At 51.9% G+C, this 22,425-nt stretch overlaps 2 protein-coding genes and 2 long non-coding RNA genes across 4 annotated transcripts; 1 reads left to right on the top strand and 3 right to left on the bottom strand.

Annotated features, from left to right (window-relative positions):
- Positions 1-50: 50 nt before the first annotated feature.
- LOC134732094 (serine/threonine-protein phosphatase 6 regulatory subunit 1-like) lies at positions 51-6,610 on the bottom strand. Its single transcript, XM_063614829.1, has 8 exons — positions 6,535-6,610; positions 2,356-2,514; positions 2,083-2,263; positions 1,879-1,949; positions 1,690-1,771; positions 1,040-1,150; positions 885-956; positions 51-803 (listed from the first exon to the last, which is right to left on the bottom strand). The coding sequence occupies exons 1-8, from the start codon at positions 6,608-6,610 to the stop codon at positions 800-802; spliced, it is 756 nt and encodes a 251-aa protein (XP_063470899.1). The 3' UTR covers positions 51-799.
- A 2-nt stretch (positions 6,611-6,612) lies between these two features.
- On the bottom strand, positions 6,613-11,310 carry LOC134732093 (receptor-type tyrosine-protein phosphatase H-like). The gene is made up of 5 exons (XM_063614828.1): positions 10,877-11,310; positions 10,399-10,665; positions 8,733-8,999; positions 6,985-7,251; positions 6,613-6,635 (listed from the first exon to the last, which is right to left on the bottom strand). The coding sequence occupies exons 1-5, from the start codon at positions 11,178-11,180 to the stop codon at positions 6,613-6,615; spliced, it is 1,128 nt and encodes a 375-aa protein (XP_063470898.1). The 5' UTR covers positions 11,181-11,310.
- Positions 11,311-17,287: 5,977 nt separating this feature from the next.
- Positions 17,288-19,666, bottom strand: LOC134732241 (uncharacterized). The gene is made up of 2 exons (XR_010115204.1): positions 18,480-19,666; positions 17,288-17,433 (listed from the first exon to the last, which is right to left on the bottom strand). It is a non-coding gene; the product is annotated as an uncharacterized lncRNA (long non-coding RNA).
- A 213-nt stretch (positions 19,667-19,879) lies between these two features.
- On the top strand, positions 19,880-20,622 carry LOC134732244 (uncharacterized). The gene is made up of 2 exons (XR_010115207.1): positions 19,880-19,919; positions 20,305-20,622. It is a non-coding gene; the product is annotated as an uncharacterized lncRNA (long non-coding RNA).
- The last annotated feature ends 1,803 nt before the right edge of the window (positions 20,623-22,425 follow it).

Below are 22,425 nucleotides of genomic sequence, written 5' to 3'. Positions count from 1 at the left end.
TACAGGCTCCCCACCCCCGCATCCCAGGACGTAAGGTCTGACCAGCAGAATCGTAAACTGTCTTCCTTTATTTATATTTGCAATATGAAATAGAAGCTCGGCACGAACGCACGCACACTCACACCAGCCTGGGAGGAGGGAGCTGGGGACAAGGCCACTTGGCAACAGGGCTGGGACCTCAGACCCTCAAGGCCCCTGGGGGTGTTGCCGGGGAGGCCCCTGCTCCCCAGAGCCGGACTGGCCTGGTTGAAAGTGCAGGGTCTGGGCAAAGGCACGGCACCCACTCGGGACCCTCTGGCACCCCCACCCACGCTGGGCCGTCCCCCATGGTGGACCTGAGCTAAAAGGCCGGGTGTGGGTGTGGCCGTCTGCGCTGGAGCGTGGGACAGCTGGGCACGTGGGTGGCAACCTTGGGTCCCCTAACACCAGCTCCCACTGGGACGGAACGGGGAAGGCTGTGCTTTGGAGCCGCCAGCCCAGCTGGGTGTCCTCACTCTCTCTCGCTCTCCTCCCTCTCTCTATATAATATATAATATACGCTTCTCTCTCTCCATTCTCTCTATTTGACTCTCTTTATCTTTATTCTAGGAGGCAACGCTCCAAAACTTCTCTTCTCAGTGCAAATGGGGGTGGGTTGGGCCTGTCTCCCTGGCACCAGCCTCCTGGGGGTCCAGAGGAGAGAATGTGGGGGTGTCAGGGTGATGAGGGCAATGGGGGCCATCGTGGGACCCGCCCCGCCCCCACCCTGGGAGATCCACGGGAGGACGGAAGATTTGGCCGCCGCTGCCACACCAGGCAGCTATCTGGAAACAGAGGGAGACATCGTGTGAGGGTCTAGCAGGCCCAGCCCCACCTACCCAGCCCCAGGCCGCAGCCACACTCACTGGGAGCCTGGGGACGCAGGCCCTTCCGGGGCAGAGCCATTGGGTATCGGAGGAGGCGTGAGGGCCTGGGCACTGTCAGGGGAGAGAGGGGATGTGCAGAGGTCACTTCCTGCCCCACCAGCCCCGCCCCCCCGCCCTGCTGCCCTGGTGCTCACCTCTGGCTTTGGGGAAGCTCCAAGGGCTCTGGGCTCTTCTCCCCTTCTCTGGTCTGGGGGGGCTGGTGGGGCCCGGAGGGTGGGACAGAGGTAGAGGGGTCTCTGGTTGCACTGTGGGTGAGAGGCAGGTGCGGCTGTCAGCATGGCCCCCACCGTCACCTGCTGACACCCTCACATCCCACCCGACTGAAGTCGGCTCACTGGGTGTGTGTCTGCCACCTGCCCCACCGGGAGGGGCCTCCCGAGGACGCAGCTGGCTCAGCGTGGAGGGACAGCACGGCCCTGGACAGGAAGACAAGCAGCCCTCTTCCCGCCTCCTGTCCCTGTGGAGGAGGTACTCGAGGCTGGCTGAGACAGCCCCAAGGGGTCTTCTGCATGCTCTCACCCTCCCAATCCTTCATACCCTCCAACGAGCCTTTCCCAACCCTGGGGCTCAAGGGCCCCAAGCGTCCCAGGCTACTAAGAGAAGAACCAGCCTACGGGGTGCAAGGGGCCGGGGCACAACATGAGGCTGGGCCTGGGGGTCCCGCAAAGGAGACCTGGAGCAGCTCGGGGACAAGATGCACCCAGAGCCCACCTCACTGAAGAGGAGAAGAGACTTCTCCTGATACCAGGCACCTCACCTCAGCAAGCCCCACCTCGCTGCTCACCTGTCCGAGGAGTTGGGGGCAGAACGGATCCCGTGGAAGGTGGCCTGAAGGTCCCCGATGCTAACCAAGGCCTGGCAGGGGGCTGTGGGGGATAAGAGATCTCAGCCGCAGCCTCCCAGCAAGCTCAGAGCTGGCCAGGCTGCTCTCTCTGCCCAGGGCCACGGGTGGGCAGGGCAAAGAGGGGCTCACCTGAGGGCTCCGTGACTTGGCTGCCTTCTGTGGCTTCCTGAGGTGCTGAGGGGGGTGTGGGGTCTTGAGACCTGGTAGGCGAGAGAGGCAGCCCAAGGGGGCAGCTAGGGTTAGCACTCGAGCCTACGAGAGGACTGGGACCCCACGGCCACCTCCTGGCCTCGGGATACCAGAGCCATCCAGCCCGTTCCATCCGGTTCTCACCTGAGCTGCAGGGCATCACGGGCAGGAGGGCTGGCCAGGCTCTGAGTGGGGAGGCCCTGGGGCACACTGATGGGCCCCTGTGGGGCTGCAGGCCCAGTGTGCAGCTCTTCCTCCCCGGAAACTCGGGGGCTGGTCGGGGCATCTGGAGGCACTGGATCAAAGGTGGCTGTCCAGCTGGGGCCTGGGATAGAGGTGGGGGAGCGAGATAGAGGGTGAACTCAGTAGCAGGCACACAGCCCTGTGTACACCTGACCACACCGCCCATTCATTCACCTGGAGGCTGAGGGCCAGGGCTGGGGTAGGACAGGGGGGTGGCCCCTCCACGGGCTGCACAGCCAATGCCCTCCTCGTCTTCCTCCTCCTCCTCGTCCTCCTCTTCTTCGTCCTCACTGTCTGTGCTGCCTCCACTCCTGCCCCAGAAACCGCCTCGTCAGCTAGCTGTGTGGGACAGACTGGCCGACACCCATCCCGTTCCCTGCAGCCCAGGGTCAGCCCAAGGAGAGTGGGCTGGGATGACAGGCAGGTCACAGAAGGGTCCAGGGAGCCTGGGGTGTGACGACACCAGGAGAGGCTGGGAGAGGGAGTTCTGAGCCAATGGCAAGAACACAAGCGGGCAGGGACAGAATGCAGCCGTAAGAAGACCGTTCGTCCCCAATCATCCATGGAGGGTAGGCCCTGGGGAAGTGGGCTGAGCCTCAGCCATGGCAGCCAGAGCAGACAGACCCACTCACCAGCTCTCAAGTCACCTCCCAGCCGTCAGCTCATACTGTCACCACAGTGACAGGTCTTCCCACCAGCAGACCCACCCTCTGGACAGAGGCTTCACACTACTCTCCTCCTCCAACTAGAAACTCCAAGAAGGCAGAGATGGCTGACTTTTGCCACTGCTGTATCCTCAACCCTGAGAAACCACCAGGTACCCATAGCTGCTCCAAAAATACTGGCTGAATGTTGACTAACACACACCTGTGAGCATGAAGAAACTCCAAGCAACCTATGCGTTGATCAACCAGGGAAGGGGTAAGCAAAGTAACATTAAAACTAAGTTTTAACAATGAGGGTGCACTCTGAAAAATGCATCATGAGGCGATTTTACCATTGTGTGAACATTCTAGAGTGCACTTACACACACCTGGATGGTGGCGCCTCCTACACACCTAGGCTCTGTGGTATAGCCTATTGCTCCTAGACTACCGACCTACACAGCATGTTACAGTACTGAATACTACAGGCAGCTATAACACAATGGTAAATGTTTGTTACGGTACTGAATACTACAGGCAGCTATAACACAATGGTAAATGTTTGTGTATCTAACATAGGAAAAATACAGCAAAAATAGAGGATTATAATCTCATAGGACCACTGCCATATATGTGGTCCATCATTGACCCAAAGATGCAGTATGGGACTAGATACTATGTCTAAAATGCTGACTCAATATTTTTGTCTTAACAGAGTAACTGACTACTTTAACTGGAAAGTAATATATCTGTATATAGTTAAAAGCAAACTAAAATACTCAACGACTAAGGAGTATAAAGGAAGCCCCTCGACCTAACATAAGGCATCTACAAAACCCCACAACTAACAGCACAGTTACACGGCGAAAGGCTGAATCCTTCTCCCTAAGATCAGGAACAAAACAAAGATGCCTGTTCTTGCCACTTCTGTTCAACACTGTACCGGAGGCTAGCCAGGGCAACCAGGCAAGAAAAGGAAATCAAAAGCATCCAGATTTGAAAGGAAGGAAAATGAACTCTATTCACATGACGTGATTCTGTACATAGAAAATCCTAAGGAATCCACTAAAACTATCAGAACCCACAAATTAGTTCAGCAAGGTTGCAGGATGAAAGATCAACATACAAAAACCTATTGTATTTTCATACACTTGTAACAATCTGAAAACAATTTCAAGAAAATTCCATTTACAACAGTACCAGAAAGAAGAAAACAGGAATAAACTTAAAAGAAATACAAAGCCTCATACTCTAAAACCTACGAAACATTGTAAGAAATGTTAAGACCTATATAAAAAGACATCCACGTTCACGTATTAGAAGACGCAAGGTGGCTTCTTGGTTGAAACTGACAAGCTGATCCTAAAATTCATATGGAATCTCAAGAAATCCCAAATAGGTCAAAACAATCTTGAAAAAGAAGAACAAGGCTGGAAAACTAAAACCTCCCATTTTCTTTTTTTTGTGAGATGGAGTTTCATTCTTGTCACCCAGACTGGAGTGCAATGGTGCGATCTCAGCTCACTGCAACCTCTGCCTGCCAGATTCAAGTGATATTCCTGCCTCAGCCTGGGATATCAGGCACCCGCCACCACAGCCGGCTAATTTTTCTGTTTTTAGTAGAGATGGGGTTTCGCCATGTTGGCCAGGCTGGTCTCAAACTCCTGACCTCAGGTGATCCATCCACCTTGGCCTCCCAAAGTGCTGGGATTACAGGTGTGAGCCACCGTGCCCGACAAACCTCCCATTTTCAAAACTTACTATAAAGCAACAGCACCCAGGCCACTGTGGTACTGGATAAAGACAAACACACAGACTGATGGAACAGAAGACAGAGAAGAAACAAACTCACACATATGGTGAAATACTTCTTTTTTACACAGGTGCCAAGATGACTCAGTGGAGAAAGGACAGTGTCTTCAACAACTGGTGCAGGGAAAACTGGTTAGCTATATACAAAGGCATGAAGCTGGACTGGACCCCCACCTTACACCAAATACAAAATTTAGCTCAAAATGAATGGAAAACCATAGAAATAATGCTACAAAACTCTTAGAAGAAAACAAAGGGCTAAGTCAAGATGCTGGATTTGGCAATGACACACTTGTGCACCAACAACATGTGCAAGGATATTCACAGCGGCTGCACTCACAGCAGTGAGCAACAGGAACCTGCCCAAAGGCCTGTCAACTGCAGAACAAGCAATTCAACTGCAGCTCATCATACATGGCACCGCCCCACTGCACGAGAGCGAGGGGCACCCAAACACACAATAGGGAAGGAGCTCACAAGCGGAGTGTTGAGCAAGAGAGGTCAGACACAAAAGGAGATGCTGTATATCAAGTGAAAACAGAGACAAAACTCATCTACAGGGTTAGAAGCCAGGACAACTTGACCCTCAGAAGGGAGGATACCGGCTAACAGAGGGGATGTGGGTACTGGGAAGGTCCTGCTCCTGGGTCTGGGCACTGAGGAAGGATATCCATTGGCCACACACTCAGGATCTGTACACTTGTCTATACGCATGTTACATGTCAATAAAAAGTGAAAACAGCCTAATTCCCAAATCAAAAGTCATGAGGCAAAAATTCAGTTGCAGATGGTGACTTAGTGCTCATGCTGTCAAATCTACATGGCATGAACCCATTTCATCACAGCGATTCTGGGGCTGGCCAGTATTAAGAGAAAACAAAACCAATGTAACATTTGCACTAAAATCTGATCACAGCCTCATTGGAGAGGGACGTCATCATCTCTCATTTTACTGGAATTAGAGAAAAGAGAAGCTGCCTGGGACCATCTTACCCCCCTTTCAAGGAAAACATGTGTGAGAGCCAACTGAGGAAGTGAAGTTAAGGGATGAAGGAAGGAGACGGGGAGGCGGGAAGAGAGAGACGCACACAGACCAAGCCATACTTCAAGGACCTGCCTATTTTTTCAGCCACAGAGATTATCCCTTTCTTTTTATAACTTAACTCATTTGAATTAGATTTCTTTTTTTTTTTTTTCTGAGACGGAGTCTCACTCTGTCGCCCAGGCTGGAGTGCAGTGGCACGATCTCGGCTCACTGCAAGCTCCGCCTCCCGGGTTCACGCCATTCTCCTGCCTCAGCCTCCCGAGTAGCTGGGACTACAGGCGCCCGCCACCACGCCTGCCTAATTTTTTGTATTTTTAGTAGAGATGGGGTTTCACCGTGTTAGCCAGGATGGTCTTGATCTCCTGACCTCGTGATCCGCCCGCCTTGGCCTCCCAAAGTGCCGGGATTCCAGGCGTGAGCCACTGCGCCCGGCTGATTTGTTGATTTCTTAATGCATCATCTAACCTTTTTTTTTTTTTTTTGAGACAAATCTGGCTCTGTTGCCCAGACTGGAGTGCAGTGGTATGATCTCGGCTCACTGCAACCTCTGCCTCCCTGGCTCAAGCCATCCTCCCACCTCAACCTCCTGGGTAGCCAGGACTACAGGTGCACGCCACCATGCCCTTCTAACTTTTCTATTTTTTGTAGAGACAGGATCTCCCTATGTTGCCCAGGGCTGGTCTCAAACTCCTGAGCTCAGGCAATCCATCTGCCCTGGCCTCCCAAAGTACAGAGAAGGAAATGGAAGCCCTTCCACAGGGCTTTCAAATATATGAAATATGAAACTGAATTTGCAGTTTCATGCAACTTGAATGAGTTGAAATTTAATAGCCACGTGTGGCTCGTGGCTACCATATTGCACAATGGAGGTGTAGACACAGGAACCTGTCCGCATCAGGATCATAGAGCTGATGATCTGAGTTTCCATCCTCAGTATGTGACACAGTTGGGAACTAGAAGAAGAGTCAGAGGGTCAGAATGTCCCCACTCACAGTATCTAATTCCTTGAAAGCTCAGGTAACATGTCTTGGCCCCTGCACATTCCTGTTGGTGCAGGAAGATGCCCCTTGGCATTATGGTCCACATTCTAGAGAGTCCTAGACACAGACCGGCCCAACTTAGCAGCTGGAGGTACCATGGACATTCATGCTTTCTTCGTCTCCGAGCTGAGGCTTCCCCAGGATGTGGACATGAGTACCCGGCTCAATATGGCCCAGAGGGACTGTGGACTAGACAATCGGCCACATTCTCCTGCCTACTGTCCCTTAAACAAGAGCAAAACACATGGCGACTGCCTCTCACCTGTGGTGGCATTTTGAGTCTCCCTGGAGCTGTTCATTCCATTCTTCCACACCCACACGGAAAACGCATACAAAGACCCGGGTTCAAGTCCATCCACAGTGATGTTGGTGTCTGCTGTGCTTCGAGTCTCCATTCTGTCACCATCTCCAGTGTACTCAACCCAGTAGGTGGAGTTCTGTGGGTCTGGGCCATCGGGGGCCTCCCAGGTCAGGGCGATGGAGCTGTTGGTCTGAGCCTCCACTCTCAGGTTCCTCACTGGGTTGGGAGCTGAAAACCAGTACAGGAGGGAAAATCAGTTGTTGTTTCTGGCCCTCGAACTTTCCAGCCCTTCCTTAACCATTGGATCCAGCAGGTGGAGGCAGGGAGGCCCAGTTCTGCATTGTCCAGTATGGCAGCCACGAGTTCCACGTGAATGTTGAGCACCGTGAAGTGGCTTTTGTGAAATCAGATGAGCCATTAGTGTAAGATCCACACCAGCTTTTGAAGAGTTGGTATGAAATTAAGAATGTCAACTATCTCATTGATACTTTATATATATATATATATATATATATATATATATATATATATATACACACACACACACATACACATATATATGTACACACACCTGTATATATATACATACACATATATATATATTTTGTGGGTATATACTCAGTGTATATATTTAATGATCCTTTCCTTATATTAATTACATGTCAAAATGATAATATTTTGTATCTGCCAGTTGCGGTGGCTCACACCTATAATCCCAGCACTTTGGGGGCTGAGGCAGGCAGATCACCTGAGATCAGGAGTTCGAGACCAGCCTGGCCAACATGGCGAAACCCCGTCTCTACTAAAAATACAAAAGTTAGCCGGGTGTGGTGGCATATACCTGTAGTCCCAGCTACTCGGGAGGCTGAGGCAGGAGAATCACTTGAACCCAGGAGGCGGAGGTTGTAGTGAGTCAAGACCGTGCCACTACATTTCAGCCTGGGAGACAGAGACTCCGTCTCAAAAAAAAAAAAAAAAAAAAAATGGATTGGGTGCAGTGGCTTATGCCTGTAATCCCAGCACTTCGGGAGGCCGAGGCAGGTGGATCACAAGGTCAGGAGATCGTGACCATCCTGGCCAACATGGTGAAACCCCGTCTCTACTAAAAATACAAAAAATTAGCCAGGCATGGTGGTGGGCATCTGTAGTCCCAGCTACTCAGGAGGCTGAGGCAGGAGGATGGCGTGAACCCGGGAGGCAGAGCTTGTAGTGAGCCGAGATCGCGCCACTGCACTCCAGCCTGGGCAACAGAGCAAGACTCTGTCTCAAAAAACAAAAAAATATTGTATCTGATGGGCTACATAAAATATCTCATAGTAATTTAGTTTATTTGTTTGTTTGTTTCTTTTTTTGCTTGTTTTGAGACAGGGTTTCTCTCTGTTGCCCAGGCTGGAGTGCAGTGGTCCAATCAGAGCTCACTACCACCTCTGCCTCCCAGGCTCAAGCGATCCTCTCACCTCGGCCTCCCGAGTAGATGGAACCACATGTACACGCCACCACAGCTAATTTTTTAATTTTTTTGTAGAGACAGGCTGACCAGTTTCTTTTTACTTATTTTTATGTGGCTGATAGAAAATTGAAATTCTCATGTGTGGCTTCCACTGTGTTTCTATTGGACTAAAGAACCTGTTGCATTTTGTCAGCTCTCCACCACCCCCTACCACTGTCCTTATAAAAGAAATAAACATAAGACAGCGGCTGCCTCTTACCTGTGGCACTAGTGACATTCTCCACAGAGCTATTTACTCCGTCTTTCTCCACCCACACAGAACACGTATACAATGACCCGGGTCCAAGCCCATCCACGGTGACTCTGGTGTCTCTTGTGGTTCGAGTCTCTGTTCTGCCACCATCTCCAGTGCACTGAACCCAGTAGGTGCAGTTCTGTGAGTCTGGGCCATCGGGGACCTCCCAGGTCAGGGCGATGGAGCTGTTGGTCTGAGCCTCCACTCTCAGGTTCCTCACTGGGTTGGGAGCTGAAAACCAGTACAGGAGGGAAAATCAGTTGTAGTTTCTGGCCCTCGAATTTTCCAGCCCTTCCTTAACCATTGGATCCAGCAGGTGGAGGCAGGGAGGCCCAGCTCTGCATTGTCCAGTATGGCAGCCACGAGTTCCACGTGAGTGTTGAGCACCGTGAAGTGGCTTTTGTGAAATGAGATGAGCCATTAGTGTAAGATCCACACCGGCTTTTGAAGAATTGGTATGAAATTAAGAATGTCGGCCGGGCGCGGTGGCTCACGCTTGTAATCCCAGCACTTTGGGAGGCCGAGGCGGGCGGATCACGAGGTCAAGAGATCGAGACCACGGTGAAACCCCGTCTCTACTAAAAATACAAAAAATTAGCCGGGCGCGGTGGCGGGCGCCTGTAGTCCCAGCTACTCGGAGAGGCTGAGGCAGGAGAATGGCGTGAACCCGGGAGGCGGAGCTTGCAGTGAGCCGAGATTGCGCCACTGCACTCCAGCCTGGGCGACAGAGCGAAACTCCGTCTCAGAAAAAAAAAAAAAAAAAAGAAAAAAAAAAGAAATTAAGAATGTCAACTATCTCATTGATCCTTTATATATATTTTTTGTGTGTGAGTATATACTCGGTGTATATATTTAATGATCCTTTTTATATTGATTACATGTCAAAATGAAAATATTTTGTATCTGCCGGGTGTGGTGGCTCACGCTTGTAATCCCAGCACTTTGGGAGGCCGAGGCAGGCAGATCACCTGAGGTCAGGAGTTCGAGACCAGCCTGGCCAACATGGCAAAACCCCGTCTCTACAAAAAATACAAAAGTCAGCCAGGCGTGGTGGCGTATGCCTGTAGTCCCAGCTACATGGGAGGCTGAGGCAGGAGAATCGCTTGAACGCGGCAGGCAGAGCTTGCAGTGAGTCAAGATCGTGCCACTGCACTCCAACCTGGGCGACAGAGCAAGACTCTGTCTCAAAAAAAAAAAATTGTATCTGATGGACTACATAAAATGTCTCATAGTAATTTAGTTTATTTGTTTTTTTTCTTTTACTTTTTTTTTTTTTTTTTTTGAGACAGGGTTTCTCTCTGTTGCCCAGGCTGGAGTGCAGTGGTCCAATCAGAGCTCACTGCAACCTCTCCCTCCCAGGCTCAAGCGATCCTCTCACCTCGGCCTCCCGAGTAGATGGAACCACATGTACACGCCACCACAGCTAATTTTTTAATTTTTTTGTAGAGACAGGCTGACCAGTTTCTTTTTACTTATTTTTATGTGGCTGATAGAAAATTGAAATTCTCATGTGTGGCTTCCACTGTGTTTCTATTGGACTAAAGAACCTGTTGCATTTTGTCAGCTCTCCACCACCCCCTACCACTGTCCTTATAAAAGAAATAAACATAAGACAGCGGCTGCCTCTTACCTGTGGCACTAGTGACATTCTCCACAGAGCTATTTACTCCGTCTTTCTCCACCCACACAGAAAACATATACAATGACCCAGGTCCAAGCCCATCCACGGTGACTCTGGTGTCTCTCGTGGTTTGAGTCTCTGTTCTGCCACCATCTCCAGTGCACTGAACCCAGTAGGTGCAGTTCTGTGAGTCTGGGCCATTGGGGACTTCCCAGCTCAGGGAGATGGAGCTGTTGGTCTGAGCCTCCACTCTCAGGTTCCTCACTGGGTTGGGGGCTGAGAATTGGGAAGGAGGGTCCGGTGAAAAGGGAACCAGGTCAGTACAATCCCTCCCAACCCCCTGAGCTCATGCCCCAAGTCCAGAAACAACAGCGCTCATAAGCCCCTACCATGGACCACTGGACCCCACGGGGACCACCCAGAGGCTCACGGCACTTGCGGTCCCACCTCTTCGAGTGGGCAGTGAGTTCAGGCAGGGGTCACTCACCGGCCGCCCTGGCCCCTGTCCAGCTGCACAGGCCCTGGAGGGAACCCAGAGAGAATGGCGTCAGCCTCTCAACCACTCCTCCACCCAGTGAGGCCTCGGGGCTGGGAGGAGCGGCTGGTCCCCCGCCCCATGAGTCACCCTTGCATGGGAAGGAGGGGCAGGCGTTAGGCTGGGCTGTCACGAAGGTCACCCCAACCGTCTTTCCTGGGTCGAGGAGAGAAGGGGGAGCATGGCAGGAGTGGAGCTTGGGGAGCTGGGGTTGGCTCCACCCAATAAGGCCGAGAGATAAAATTAATGATTTCATTTCCCGAAATATACGGCCTTGGTAAACCGAGGGCAGAGAGCAATGAACAGATTGGGAAGAGACAAAAAAACCAAGGTTGGGGATCAGGAACCTTGGCCTGAGGGAGGAGGGGCTGGGGGCCTGGGTCTGAGGGAGGAGGGGCTGGGGGTCTGGACTCCTGGGTCTGAGGGTGGAGGGCCTGGGGGCCTGGGTCTGAGGGAGGAGGGTGGAGGGCCTGGACTCCTGGGTCTGAGGGAGGAGGGTGGAGGGCCTGGACTCCTGGGTCTGAGGGAAGAGAGGTTGGGGGTCTGGAATCCTGAGTCTGAGGGAGGAGGAGCTGGGGGCCTGGACTCCTAGTCTGAGGGAGGAGGGGCTGCTCCGTCTGTGAGCACAGCTGTGTGTCGTCTGAAGCCAGTGTCCTCCGCAGCAGACATGACAGTATCTAACAGCCCGGGTGAAGCCGGTGTCCCCCGCAGCAGACATGACAGTATCTAACAGCCCGGGTGAAGCCGGTGTCCCCCGCAGCAGACATGACAGTATCTAACAGCCCGGGTGAAGCCGGTGTCCCCCGCAGCAGACATGACAGTATCTAACAGCCCGGGTGAAGCCGGTGTCCCCCGCAGCAGACATGACAGTATCTAAGAGCCCGGGTGAAGCCGGTGTCCCCCGCAGCAGACATGACAGTATCTAACAGCCCGGGTGAAGCCGGTGTCCCCCGCAGCAGACATGACAGTATCTAACAGCCCGGGTGAAGCCGGTGTCCCCCGCAGCAGACATGACAGTATCTAAGAGCCCGGGTGAAGCCGGTGTCCCCCGCAGCAGACATGACAGTATCTAAGAGCCCGGGTGAAGCCGGTGTCCCCCGCAGCAGACATGACAGTATCTAAGAGCCCGGGTGAAGCCGGTGTCCCCCGCAGCAGACATGACAGTATCTAAGAGCCCGGGTGAAGCCGGTGTCCCCCGCAGCAGACATGACAGTATCTAAGAGCCCGGGTGAAGCCGGTGTCCCCCGCAGCAGACATGACAGTATCTAAGAGCCCGGGTGAAGCCGGTGTCCCCCGCAGCAGACATGACAGTATCTAAGCGCCCGGGTGAAGCCGGTGTCCCCCGCAGCAGACATGACAGTATCTAAGAGCCCGGGTGTAAGACTTTCCTACAGTCTCTGCCAAGCCTGAAGCCCTCTGCCTTCTCCAGGGGACCTTCAGCACCTACTTCCTCAAGATCGAGGTGCAAGGATCCAGCTCCTTCTCCCTCAGACCTGGGAGTCCCTGCCTTGGGAGCCCACTCTGGGTGGGGAGCACTTACCAGCAGCACCAGGTTCCCCCAGAGCCCGAGGCCCCCGCCAGCCCCGGCCATGCCTCCAGACACTGCCGGGGACCCAGGAGTCCCAGGCCTGGTCCTTCTACCTGCTGGACTTTACACTCAAGAATTTCCCCTTTCCCAGATCATTGGTGAAGCCAGGGGCCAGGGCGGGAAGGGGAGGAGGAGGAAGTGGAACCCAGCTCTCAGCCCTGCCCCGCTGGCCCTCACCTTCCTCCCTCACCGCTGCCTCTAGCTCTGACACTGGAGACGCCTCCGATCCTTTCTCGAGCCCCCAGCCCACTCCACTTTGTCCCCTGAAATCTCCCTCTGCACCCCAGGTACTGGGTGCTGCGCCCCACTGCTGCACGGACGCGGGATGTGGGGCAGAGGGTGAGAGCAGGGGGTGCTGAGAGAAAGGCCAGCTGACTCCCTCACCTCCCTGGTGGGTGATCACACATCAAGAGCAGCCTGGGGCTTAGACCTCACGCCCCTCGTCCCTGGAGCACGCTCTTCCATTCAGGCTCTCACGCCTTTCCCCTCTCCGTCTCCCACAAGCCCTTGCAGCTCTCACAAAATCAGCCCAGCGGGCTCCCACCTCTTGGCCTTTGCCTAGACAGTCTTCCCCACCAGGTGCACCTGCCTACTTTCCCCCCAACAGTCTCTGCCCTACTCCTCCATTAGGATTCAGCTTGGAAATGACCCACGCCAGGCGCGGGGCCTTTCTAGCCCAGTCAGGACCCTGTGCACTGTCTTCCACACCCCAGATGCTCTAATTTGCATATCCATCTGTGACCCTGAGCAAATGACTTAAGTCCACAGCGACTCAGATTCCTCATCTCTAAAGAATGGGCACCTTTGTAAATATGCTAAGAGAAATAGATGAGTTACTACGTGGAAAGTCTTGGAATAATGCCTGGCCCGTTTTAAACCCTTGATAAATCTTAGTCATGTTTATTTTTAGTTCATCCCTAGGCCACCTGTGCTCAGAAAGGGCCTGACACCCAGCGCTTTTCAAGGTGTTTTTGTTGACTTACTGTGTGCACATGTGGACTGCGTTAATCTCACATATAGTGCGGAAGTTAAGAATACAAACCCCAGCCGGGCATGTTGGTGTGTGCCCAGCTACTCAGGAGGCTGAAGTGGGAGGATCACTTGAGCCCAGGAGTTTGAGACCAGCCTGGGCAATATAGCAAAACCCCATCTTTACAAAGAAAAACAAAAAGAAAGAAAAAATTACCCAGGCATGGTAGTGCACGCCTGTAGTCCCAGCTACCCGGGAGGCTGAGGTGGGAGGATCACCTGAGCCTGGGAAGTCAAGGCTGCAATAAGCTGCGATTGTGCCACTGCACTCCAGCCTGGGTGAAAGAGTGAGCCCCTGTCTCAGAAAGCAAAAGAATGGCCGGGCGCGGTGGCTCACACCTGTAATCCCAGCACTTTGGGAGGTCGAGGTGAGCAGATCACCTGAGGTCAGGAGTTCGAGACCAGCCTGGCCAACACGGTGAAACCCCATGTCTACTAAAAATGCAAAAATTAGCTGGCTGTGGTGGCGGGCGCCTGTAGTCCCAGCTACTCAGGAGGCTGAGGCAGGAGAATGTTGTGAACCCGGGAGGCGATGCTTGCAGTGAGCCGAGATTGCACCACTGTACTCCAGCCTGGGCGACAGAGCAAGACTCCATCTCAAAAAAAAAAAAAAAAAAAAAAGGAAACAAAACAGCTGATCATGGTTACTCACGCCTGTAATCCCAGCACTTTGGGAGGCTGAGACGAGAGAATTCCTTGCGCCCAGGAGTTCAAGACCAGCCTGGGGAACATAGGGAGATCCCGTCTCTGTAAAAAGTAGAAGTAAATTAGCCAAGCATGGTGGTGCACGCCTGTGGTCCCAGCTACTCAGGAGGCTGAGGAGGGAGGATCAGTTGAGCCCAAGAGGTGGAGGCTGCAGTGAGCTGTGATTGCACCACTGCACTCCAGCTGGGGTGACAGAGGGAGACTCTGTCTCAAAATAAACAAATAAATAAATAAGTTCTCACACCACCGCTTTGAGAAGTAAGTTTCTCTGTCTCTGAGAGCCTCAGTTTCCCCATCTGTATACAGAAGGGTTTGGTTGCTAGAAGTTTCCTTTCAGTGGGCACCGGATGTAATTCGTGCCAATCACTTGCTTGGGTTTCTGTTTTAACGTTTCTCTATTTCTCTCCTATATCTTAAAAAAAAAATTTTTTTTTTATTGAGACAGGGTCTTGCTTTGTTGCCCAGGCTGGTCTCGAACTCCTAGACTCAAGTGATGCTCCCGCCTTGGCCTCCCAAAGCTCTGGGATTACAGGCATGCGCCACCACACCCAGCTGTCTCCCCTATACTTTTTGAGGTCTCTCTCTCCTCCTCCTTCTCCTCCTCCTCCTCCTCACTGTCTGTCTCTTCCCTCTTTCTCTCTTCCCTCCCATCTAGATCCCCAACTTATAAACATGGTCACCCTCCCTGTCTAAAAAAACATACATCACTGACATTGACTCCACACCCACCATCCTACCACACTCTACTTGCCTTCTCTTCAAAACCCAACTCCTCGGCCGGGCATGGTGGCTCACGCCTGTAATCCCAGCACTATGGGAGGCTGAGGCAGGCGGATGACCTGAGGTCAGGAGTTCAAGACCATCCTGGCCAACATGGTGGCCATCTCTACTAAAAATACAAAAATTAGCTGGGCGTGGTTGCGCATGCCTGTAATCACAGCTACTCAGGAGGCTGAGGCAGGAGAATTGCTTGAACCCAGGAGGCGGACGCTGCAGTGAGCTGAGATTACACCACTGCACTCTAGCGTGGGTGACAGAGGGATACTCCATCTCAAAAAACAAAAAGCAACAATAAAAAATTCAACCACTCCACAAAATGGCCCACATTCCCCAGCTTCCAAAGTCCTCCTGAAGCAGCTGCCTGTGTATGGGGAAGGCACACCAAAAACAAAACCTGTAGGACCTCGGACGTGGGCCCTCCCACTCCAGTCTGGCCTTCAGATGAATGCAGCCCCAGCCAACATCTTAGCAGCAACCTCAGGAGAGACTCGGCCGTGCTCCTCTTTTCCCCTTAAGAACAGAAATTCCCACGGAGCCACTAATGAGAGTCCCATTAGCACAACCCTCACCACCTGAGTTCTTTTCAATTCCTCTTACCAGCGTGATGAGAAGCACCAAGACAGTGTTGCTTGGTGTATATAATGATACCATCTCTAGGTCTGGTGAGCAGGAACCAAAGTGACCACAGTGGGGCAGCACAGTGCCTTGGCTCAGGTTTCCCAGAAGCAGAGCCTGAGGCAGGGATTCAGATGCTCATGAACTGTTTGAGGGTTTGCTTTCAGAAGAAAGAGAGTGATGAAAGCAGTATGGGGCAGAGGAAGGAGCCAAGTGAGGCTGTCGCTTCAGAGGGATCCCATCACAGAGACAGGATCTGAACTTTTAACCTCTAATCTTCGTCTATGGGCTTCTCCAGGGGCGAGAGTTTCATGACTTTCCTAGTAAAACACGTTCCTCTCAGGTCTAGAGCAAGTTTTTTTGTTTTTTTGTTTTTTTGTCTTTTTTTTTTTTTTAGATGAAGTCTCACTCTCACTCTGCCACCCAGGGTGAAGTGCAGTGGCACCATCTTGTCTCACTGCAACCTCCACCTCCCAGGTTAAGTGATCCTCCTGCCTCAGCCTCCCGAGTAGCTGGGATTACAGGCACCTGCCATCACACCCAGCTACTTTTTGTTTTTTTGGTTTTTTGTTGGTTTGTTTGTTTTTTCGAGACAGAGTCTTTCTCTGTTGCTCAGGCTGGAGTGCAGTGGCATGATCTTGGCTCACTGCAAGCTCCACCTCCTAGGTTCACGCCATTCTCCTGCCTCAGCCTCCCAAGTAGCTGGGACTACAGGTGCCCGCCACCATGCCTAGCTAATTTTTAATATTTTTTAGTAGAGATGGGGTTTCACCATGTTAGCCAGTATTGTCTTGATCTCCTGACCTCGTGATCCGCCTGCCTTGGCCTCCCAAAGTGCTGGGATTACAGGCGTGAGCCACTGTGCCTGGTCAGTTTTTATATTTTTAGTAGAGATGGGGTTTCACCATGGTGGCCAGGCTGGTCTCGAACTCCTGACCTCATGTGATCTGCCTGCCTCGGCGTCCCAAAGTACTGGGATTACAGGTGTGAGCCACTGTGCCCAGCCAAGACCAAGTCTCTTGAGAATGTGGCATCTGCAAGCAGCCAACACTGCTTAATAATGAGTGTTTAGTGCCTGCAAAGGAGATCTGCGTGAGGCACCAGCACTTCCACCCCTAAAACCTCGCACCTGTTATCAGTCCTGAGCCAGTTCTGAGTCTTGGAACGCCTTCCATGTAGGGGATGCTTTTCCCTCAGGGAGGACTCACCGATACTAGTCAAAGTACATACTGTAAACCTTCCTCCCAGTTTTCCCAATATCCATGGTCGCTGGGGATTAGAGAAAGAGAAAAGATTACTGGACTCTGACTCTGAATCGATCCTAATTTGTAGGCACGCAAAGGTCACTGTGAATCATGGTCTGACTGGTGTGCTTGGGGGTGTCAGGTAACGAATGGAGGATTCATCTAAAGACCATCACACAGTGGGTCAAGGGGACTCTAAAGACGCTGTGTGGCTCCTTCGTCAGGCCTTGAGAGTGAAGTTGAAATCGACATACGCATAGAATGGCAGACACAATGCTTTGGCTTCCCTGATCTGTAGTGTGAAAGCTTTGATGGTGGGAAAAAGAAATGGAAGCCCCTAGAAATTCTCCCATCTATATTAGGCCAGTCTTTCATTGCTATAAAGAAATACCTGAGACTGGGTAATTTATAAAGAAGAGAGATTTAATTGGCTCGCGGCTCTGCAGGCTGTACAGGAAGCATGGTGCTGGCATCTGCTCAGCTTCTGGGCAGGCCTCAGGGAGCTTTTCCACTCATGGCCGAAGGTGAAGAGGGAGCAGGCACATAACCTGTCGAAAGCAGGAGCAAGAGAGAGAGGACGGGAGGTGCCACACACTTTTATTTTTTATTTTATTATTATTAAATTTTTGAGATGGAGTTTCCCTCTGTCACCCAGGCTGGAGTGCAGTGATACCATCTTGGCTCACTGCAACGTCCACCTCCTGGGTTCAACTCCCAGCTAGTTTTTGTATTTTTAGTAGAGATAGGGTTTTACCATGTTGTCCGGGCTGGTCTCAAACTCCTGACCTCAGGCGATCCACGCACCTCGGCCTCCCAAAGTGCTGAGATTACAGATGTGAGCCACCGCGCCCGGCCTTGCCACGTACTTTAAAATAACCAGATCTCTTGTTAGCTCACTCATCACCGTGGGGATGGTACTAAACCATTTATGAGGGGACCACCCCCAAGATCCAAACACCTCCCACCAAGTCCCGCCTCCAACACTGGGGATTCCATTTCAACATGAGATTTGGCGGGGACACAGGTCCAAACCATAGTATCATCCTTCCCAAATAGTCAACCCAGGGAATCACAGAGACTAGCGCCAGCATCAAGCCTTGGAAAACACGGGGGTGGGATACGGGTGGGTGATTCCTAGAACATTATCCTTTGATTCACATGATTAATCTATGCAGGAGCTTATGGATCTTGGAAGACAGAAGTAAGAAACGGTGATTCCGGCCAGGCGCAGTGGCTCACGGCTGTGATCCCAGCACTTTGGGAGGCCGAGGCAAGCGGATCACGAGGTCAGGAGATCGAGACCATCCTGGCTAACACGGTGAAACCCTGTCTCTACTAAAAATACAAAAAATTAGCCGGGCGTGGTGGCGGGCGCCTCTAGTCCCAGCTACTCAGGAGGCTGAGGCAGGAGAATGGTGTGAACCCAGGAGGCAGAGCTTGCAGTGAGCGGAGATGGCACCATTGCACTCCAGCCTCGGAGACAGAGTGAGACTCCGTCTCAAAGAAAAAAAAAAAAAAAAAAAAAGAAAGAAAGAAAAAAGAAAAGAAAAAAAAAGAAGAAGAAAAGAGAGAGAGAAAAAAGAAATGGTGATACCTTCGGAGGTGGCTGGTCTTCTCAGGGTAAGGTCTCCTTCAGCAAATCAACACAGCCCCTGGCACCTGGTATTCAGCTAATGAACTGGAAATCTACAGGAAAAGGCGTTTTGCCTGTAGAAGTTAGCCTGAATGAAGAGTGTTCTTTACTCCAACAGTGATAGAAGGTGTGATTCCCTCTAGACTGTCTGGGACCTTGGTCATCTTATCAACCCATAAGACATCACACTATTCCCTCTCGCTCCTGGGTAGCAATTTATCCTCACTGGAATGGACACTTACAGGTGTTTATTCATTTCTCAGTAAGATTTGTTGAATGAATGAAGGAAGGAAGGAAGGAATGAATGATATCTTTACCTTGAGATTGGAGTTCTTTCAGATCAGCTCTCTGCCCACCTCACCAGCCTCTTCTCGTATCTTTACTCCAGCTACACAGATGTCCGTGCATGTTTTTCTTAGCATTCCAGGTTGATTCAAACCTCAGGGCCTTTGCACACACTGTTCCCTCTGCCTGGTAAAATCTTTCTCCTCCAGCCAGGGCCTACTTCTCTACTTCTGGTTGACCCCAGATATAGTTGGCTACTCCCTCCTATGTTTGGAGCCAAACTAAACAAATCTCTTATTATAATACTCATCACATTGTCTGTGGCTTTGCCTATTTTTCCTTTCTTTTATCAGAGTGGAAGAAGCTTCTTTGGGAGAGACAAGTCTATTCATCTTGGGGGACATCAGGCCAACTCCACACCGAAGGCTGATGAAACTTCAGGCGATACCACTTAATCTGAATCTGATGACGTGTGTCACGTTATCCAGGTCCACACTCAGGGATCTGGTCTGCGTTTTCATGTAAGCTTGCTCCACTCTCACTTTCCCTGGACTCTCATCCAGGATTAGATTTCTCTTTTTTTTTCTTTTAAATGGAATCTCGTTCTGTCACCCAGGCTGGAGTGCAGTGGTGCCATCTTGGCTCACTGCAACCCCTGCCTCCTGGGTTCAAGCGATTCTCCTGCCTTGGCCTCCCGAATAGCTGGGATTACAGGCATGTGCCACCACTCCTGGCTAATTTTTGTATTTTTAGTAGAGATGGGGTTTTGCCATGTTGGCTAGGCTGTTCTCGAACTCCTGACCTCATGTGATCCACCCGCCTCAGCCTCCCAAAGTGCTGGGATTACAGGCATGAGCCACCACGCCTGGCCGCGATTAGATCTTTGATCTCATTGCAGGTGAACCAGTCCAGACCCCCACACGGGTTTTCCAGCTTGCTCGCTCCTCACGCTGTGGCTGCGTCCTGTGTTGCTGTGTTTCCACTGAATCCAGCCCGTGTTTTCGCTCTTCCTGGCCTTGCGGGGAGCCAGGATTGAAAGATCCAGGAAGTGACAGGGGCCTGACTCATCATCTTGTGAGAGAGCTGGGGTTCTCCTAGATCCATGCTCGAACCGAGGTGAGAAATGAGGAGCCAGGGCAGGGAGCCTCCTGGAGCTGGGCTGCCAACAGCAGGCAGGCGGGGAATGGTGATTTTCACTTGTATCGTGGAGGATGCCACGCACAGACGTGAATAGAAAGAGCCTGGACCGTGTCCTGAGGTCAGCGACTGAGGTCCTGGGTGGGGCCAGCCAGGAACTGCCCGGGGGCTACTGCCTCAGTATCAATACCTCCAGGGACCCTACGTTGACACCCGTGGCCTCCCACTCTCCACCCCTCAGTCCTGCGTGCGGCACGTAGTGCTCACTGGGCGTCTGTGTAGGGGGTTGAAGGCTGAGGCTGGAACAAGGGCGTGGCAGCCCCAGGCTTCAGGGCATGACCGTCCTTCCTCTTCCCCTTCTCAGCTACATCTGGGGCTCCGTCCCTGCAGCCAAGGCTCCCTGGCGCTGTCCTTGGTGCTGACGCGGTTCTGGAAGTGCGGTTCCAGGATGGCTGGTGCGGCTCCCTATGGAAAAGCCTCACCAACCCCACAAAGCAGACTCAGGAGAGAACACGCCACACGTCTTTAGCGAATCTTACCAACCCAGGGCCAAAGCGCCCTGCACCCCAGAGCAGCACTCGTGGTGGGAACACAGGCTGATGCAATAAACAGAAAAGTGACTGTGGAGGATGGGGACATCGCGATGTCCTTAGCATGCCATGGAAAAAACATATTTCCTCCAGATGGGATCACCAATAACTTTTTTGAGTCTCGAGTAAATAACTGTGGGCCGGGCGCGGTGGCTCACGCCTGTAATCCCAGCACTTTGGGAGGCCGAGGCGGGTGGATCACTTGAAGTCAGGAATTCGAGACCAGCCTGGCCAATATGGTTCTGAAAACCCCGTCTCTACTAAAAATACAAAAATTAGCCAGGCGTGGTGGCACGCTCCTGTAATCCCAGCTACTCGGGAGGCTGAGGCAGGAGACTAGCTTGAACCCGGGAGGCGGAGGTTGCAGTGAGCCGAGATCGTGCCACTGCACTCCAGCCTGGGTGACAGAGCGAGACTCCATCTCAAAAAAAGAAAAAAAAAAAAAAACTATGAGAAAATTCCATCCCCCAATTGTTCAGAACCCAGGAATCTGGGCGCTGCGAGGTTTTCCATAAAAACTGGTATATTTCTTTGCTAGGGCTACTACAAAAAAGAGCATAGACTAGGTGACCCAAACAGCAGAGATTTGTTTTCTCACCGTTCTGGAGGCTGGGGGTCCAAGATGAAAATGTGGGCAGGGTTGGTTCCTCCTGAGGCCTCTTTCTCCTTGGCTTGCAAAAGGCCGTCTTCTCCCTTGTCCTCCGTGTGTCTGTGTCCTAACCTCCTCTTCTGATAAGAACACCAGTCGGGTTGGATTATGGCCCATCCTAGTGACTTTTTTTTTTTTTTTTTTTGAGACCGCGTCTCACTCTGTCTCCCAGGCTGGAGTGCAGTGGCATGAACACAGCTGACTGCAGCCTCGACATCCTGGGCTCAAGTGATCCTCCCACCTCAGCCTCCTGAGTAGCTGGGACTACAGTGGCACACCACCATGCCTGGCTAATTGTTTTTTTCTTTTTAGACTGAGTCTTGCTCTGTTGCCAAGGCTGGAGTGCAGTGCCGCGATCTCGGCTCACTGCAACCTCTGCCTCCCAGGTTCAAGCGATTCTCCTGTCCCAGCCTCCCGAGTAGCTGGGATTACAGGTGCCCACCACCATACCCAGCTTTTTTTTTTTTTTTTTTTTTGAGACAGAGTTTTGCTCTTGTTGCCCAGGCTGGAGTGCAATGGCGTGATCTCAGCTCGCTGCAACCTCTGCCTCCCGTATTCAAGAGATTCTCCTGCCTCAGCCTCCTGAGTAGCTGGGATTACAGGCGCCTGCCACCACACCCAGCTGCTTTTTTTTTTTTTTTTTTTTTGTATTTTGAGATGGGGTTTCACCATGTTGGCCAGGCTGGTCTTGAACTCCTGACCTCAGGTGATCCACCCGCCTCGGCCTCTCAAAGTGCTGGGATTACAGGCATGAGCCACCGCACCCGGCCTAATTTTTTTATTTTTAAGTAGAGACTGGGTTTCACCATGTTGGCCAGGCTGGTCTTGAACTGACCTCAAGCGATCTGCCTGCCTCTGCCTCCCAAAGTGCTGGGATTACAGGCGTGAGCCACCGTGTCCAGCCTGGCTAATTAAAACAAAATTTTTTTTGGAGATGGGGTTCTCACCATGCTGCCCAGGAAGATTTCAAATTCCTGGGTTCAAGTGATCCATCTGCCTCAGCATCCCAAAGTGACCTCATTTTAACTTAATCACTTCTTCAAAGACCCTGCCAATACAATCACATTCTGAGGTACTGGAGGTTAGGATGCCAACTTACAAATTTTTGAAGGAGGATGAAATTCAGTTCATAATAGCAGGGATGCACTTTATGCCCCCTAAAAAAGACATACTTCCCCAGGTGGATTCATCTGTTGGTGTTTTTTGTTTTGTTTTAGACAAAAGTCTCACTCTGTCACCCAGGCTG

The sequence above is a fragment of the Symphalangus syndactylus genome, chromosome 13, assembly GCF_028878055.3.
Source record: "Symphalangus syndactylus isolate Jambi chromosome 13, NHGRI_mSymSyn1-v2.1_pri, whole genome shotgun sequence".
Classification (NCBI taxonomy): domain Eukaryota; kingdom Metazoa; phylum Chordata; class Mammalia; order Primates; family Hylobatidae; genus Symphalangus; species Symphalangus syndactylus.
This window is presented reverse-complemented; position numbering and strand designations above follow the sequence as displayed.

What these genes read in the sequence shown, in the direction of transcription:
- LOC134732093 (XM_063614828.1), bottom strand. Translation starts at nt 11,180, where the DNA reads ATGAAATCATTAATTTTATCTCTCGGCCTTATTGGGTGGAGCCAACCC. An exon ending in GAATGTCACTAGTGCCACAG is followed by an intron (nt 9,000 to 10,398) that starts GTAAGAGGCAGC and finishes ACTGGTTTTCAG; the next exon opens with CTCCCAACCCAGTGAGGAAC. An exon ending in GACTCAAAATGCCACCACAG is followed by an intron (nt 6,636 to 6,984) that starts GTGAGAGGCAGT and finishes CTCTTCTTCTAG; the next exon opens with TTCCCAACTGTGTCACATAC.
- LOC134732094 (XM_063614829.1), bottom strand. Translation starts at nt 6,610, where the DNA reads ATGGAAACTCAGATCATCAGCTCTATGATCCTGATGCGGACAGGTTCC. An exon ending in CCAAGTCACGGAGCCCTCAG is followed by an intron (nt 1,772 to 1,878) that starts GTGAGCCCCTCT and finishes TATCCCCCACAG; the next exon opens with CCCCCTGCCAGGCCTTGGTT. An exon ending in GCCCCCAACTCCTCGGACAG is followed by an intron (nt 1,151 to 1,689) that starts GTGAGCAGCGAG and finishes TCTCACCCACAG; the next exon opens with TGCAACCAGAGACCCCTCTA.